The sequence below is a fragment of the Rutidosis leptorrhynchoides genome, chromosome 10 (assembly GCF_046630445.1).
Source record: "Rutidosis leptorrhynchoides isolate AG116_Rl617_1_P2 chromosome 10, CSIRO_AGI_Rlap_v1, whole genome shotgun sequence".
In the NCBI taxonomy this organism is placed as follows: Eukaryota; Viridiplantae; Streptophyta; class Magnoliopsida; order Asterales; family Asteraceae; genus Rutidosis; species Rutidosis leptorrhynchoides.
In genome coordinates, this window is record NC_092342.1 from 344,692,463 (window position 1) to 344,694,823 (window position 2,361).

The 2,361-nt window shown below is 36.8% G+C and overlaps 1 protein-coding gene across 1 annotated transcript; it reads right to left on the reverse strand.

Annotated features, from left to right (window-relative positions):
- Window positions 1–2,132, reverse strand: LOC139872935 (pentatricopeptide repeat-containing protein At2g44880). The gene has a single exon (XM_071860872.1). It carries the CDS (start codon window positions 2,064–2,066, stop codon window positions 243–245), a length of 1,824 nt encoding a protein of 607 aa, XP_071716973.1. The 5' UTR covers window positions 2,067–2,132; the 3' UTR covers window positions 1–242.
- Between the last annotated feature and the right edge of the window lie 229 nt (window positions 2,133–2,361).

Consider the following 2,361-nt stretch of genomic DNA (forward strand, 5'->3'; position numbering starts at 1 on the left):
CTAAATTCAATGAATAAAACTTATATTGTTTTGTAACATACTAGTAAATAGTAATCATTAATCGTTACTACTGTAATCAATCTGTCGCATTTTTACCCGCATAAATGATGATTGCTTCCAACACAAACCTGTTTTGGCCAGTATCACCACTGCAATTAGCAATGACATTTTCGACAACTTCAAACACGTTAAGTGAAGACATTAGAGATCAAAATATACAAACATCATAAAAAAGTTAACAATCAAAGGTCCACATTAGTCAAATATGCTTTCTTCATGTGAATCAATAACATCTCCAACGTCGAATTTATACCCCGCCATTGAGGGTGCCACCTGTCCCCTGACGCAAACCCCCACATTTTACCACCGGCCTCAATCACACTACACCCGACTTCTTTTTTCGCTTTTTTAATCCTCATCAAACCCTGCACTTGTTCCACATCAACCCATCTCTTATCCGTAGCATACAAATTCCTTAACGTGATATAATTCCCGTCATTACACGCCTTTCCATAAGTTTTGTTCAAAATCCTCTCAGCCCGTTCAACATCTTTAGCATAATTACACGCCGATAAAAAAGAACTTAATATAATATCGTTAACTTCAAATGGCATACTATCCATAACCGTTTCTGCTTCCTCTAAATACCCTGCTCTGCCCAAAAGATCAATCATGCAACCGTAATGTTCAACTTTTGGACTAATTCCAAACTCTTCCATTTTCTTAAACCATTTTTTACCCTCGTTAACTAACCCACTATGGTTACACGCAGATAAAACTGCAGTCATGGTTATTTCATTAGGTTTGTTTCCACTTTTTTTCATATCTAAGAACACATTTATCGCTTCTTTACCGTATCCGTTAACCGCTAAACCATGTATCAAAGCATTCCAAGTAGCAGTCTCTTTTACAACCAACGAGTCAAATACTTTTCTGGCTTTTACAAATTCACCACATTTAGCATACATATCGACTAGTGCAGTGCAAACATTGGTTGCTTTATTCATCTTCTTTCTTATAATAAACTCGTGAACCCAGTTACCCAAATCCAACGCTCCCAAATCAGCAATCGCAGGAAGAACACTAACAATTGTCACATTATCAGGTTCAAGTGATGCTTCTGCTTGTAATCGTTGAAACAAATTTAACGCCTCGTTTGGTTGTTTATTCTGGTAATAACCTTTAATCATAGCATTCCATGATACTAAATTTCTTACAGGCATAGTATCGAAAAACGCCCTAGCCGTGACTACATCGCCATGACTACAATAACCGTCAACCATACTAGTCCACGACACAACGTTTTTTTCTACCATCTCATTAAATAAACTACTAGCATGACCCATATCTCCGACCTTGACATACGCATCAATCATTGCATTATATGCAGCGGTATCCTTCTCAGGCATCTGACCGAAAAACATCTTCGCATTATCAATATTTCCACACTTTGCATACCCGCCAACTAAAGCCGTCCAAGAAACTTGACTTCTATCAGGCATTTCATCAAACACTTTCTTGGCACACTCCATTCGTCCTAACTTCGCGTACATATCAACCAACGACGTCAACACGTACAAATTACGTCCGAAACCTTCTTTAACAACATGATCATGCACTTGCTGACCTCCCAACACATCCAAATTCGTACACATTTTCGCCAATGTAAGAAACGTATAACCATCAGGTTTATAGCCATCATTTCTTCTCAACTCTTTGTACAAACATAAACATTCGTCGTACTGATGAATACCCAGATGAGCTCTCATCATTGTGTTGCTGATAAATGTGTCTTCTCTCTCAGGCATATGATCGAACACTTTGCGTGCATGACGAATTAGACCGGCTGAAACATGTCCTGAGGTGTTTAATCGTTGAATTGCTATAGACGAACATGTGGCGATGAATTTGGCGAGAAGGTTTTTGTTGTTTACGAGTGAATTTCGAAGCATGAAAGCATGAATTTGAAGGATGTAACGTTTGGTGGTGTTTTTGTATTGAAGCATATAGAGACATGTTCGTTCTGTTGAACTCCATAGTTCTCCTAATTGTTTCTGCTCATACATTGATTGATTTATGACTCCACTTTTACTACAAAATCATTTCATTATTATCTACTTATGTATCTAATTGGATGAAAAATATGTATTTCGATCTTTATTACTACTCGTTACGTTAATAACAGCTGATTACTTTCTTAACCTTAAAAAAAATGAGAGTTTGATTTTTTTTTTTTTTTTTTTTTTAATATAATATAGAAGAACACTATTGACTTGCAAAAAGAAAAAGAACAAATTTTGGCTTGATCATTGGTGCTTCATTCCTATTCAGCCATTAAGTATCGACCCTACCTGCAACAAG

Bases quoted from the DNA above. Each gene is read 5' to 3' on its own strand.
- LOC139872935 (XM_071860872.1), bottom strand. From the start codon at position 2,066: ATGTATGAGCAGAAACAATTAGGAGAACTATGGAGTTCAACAGAACGA.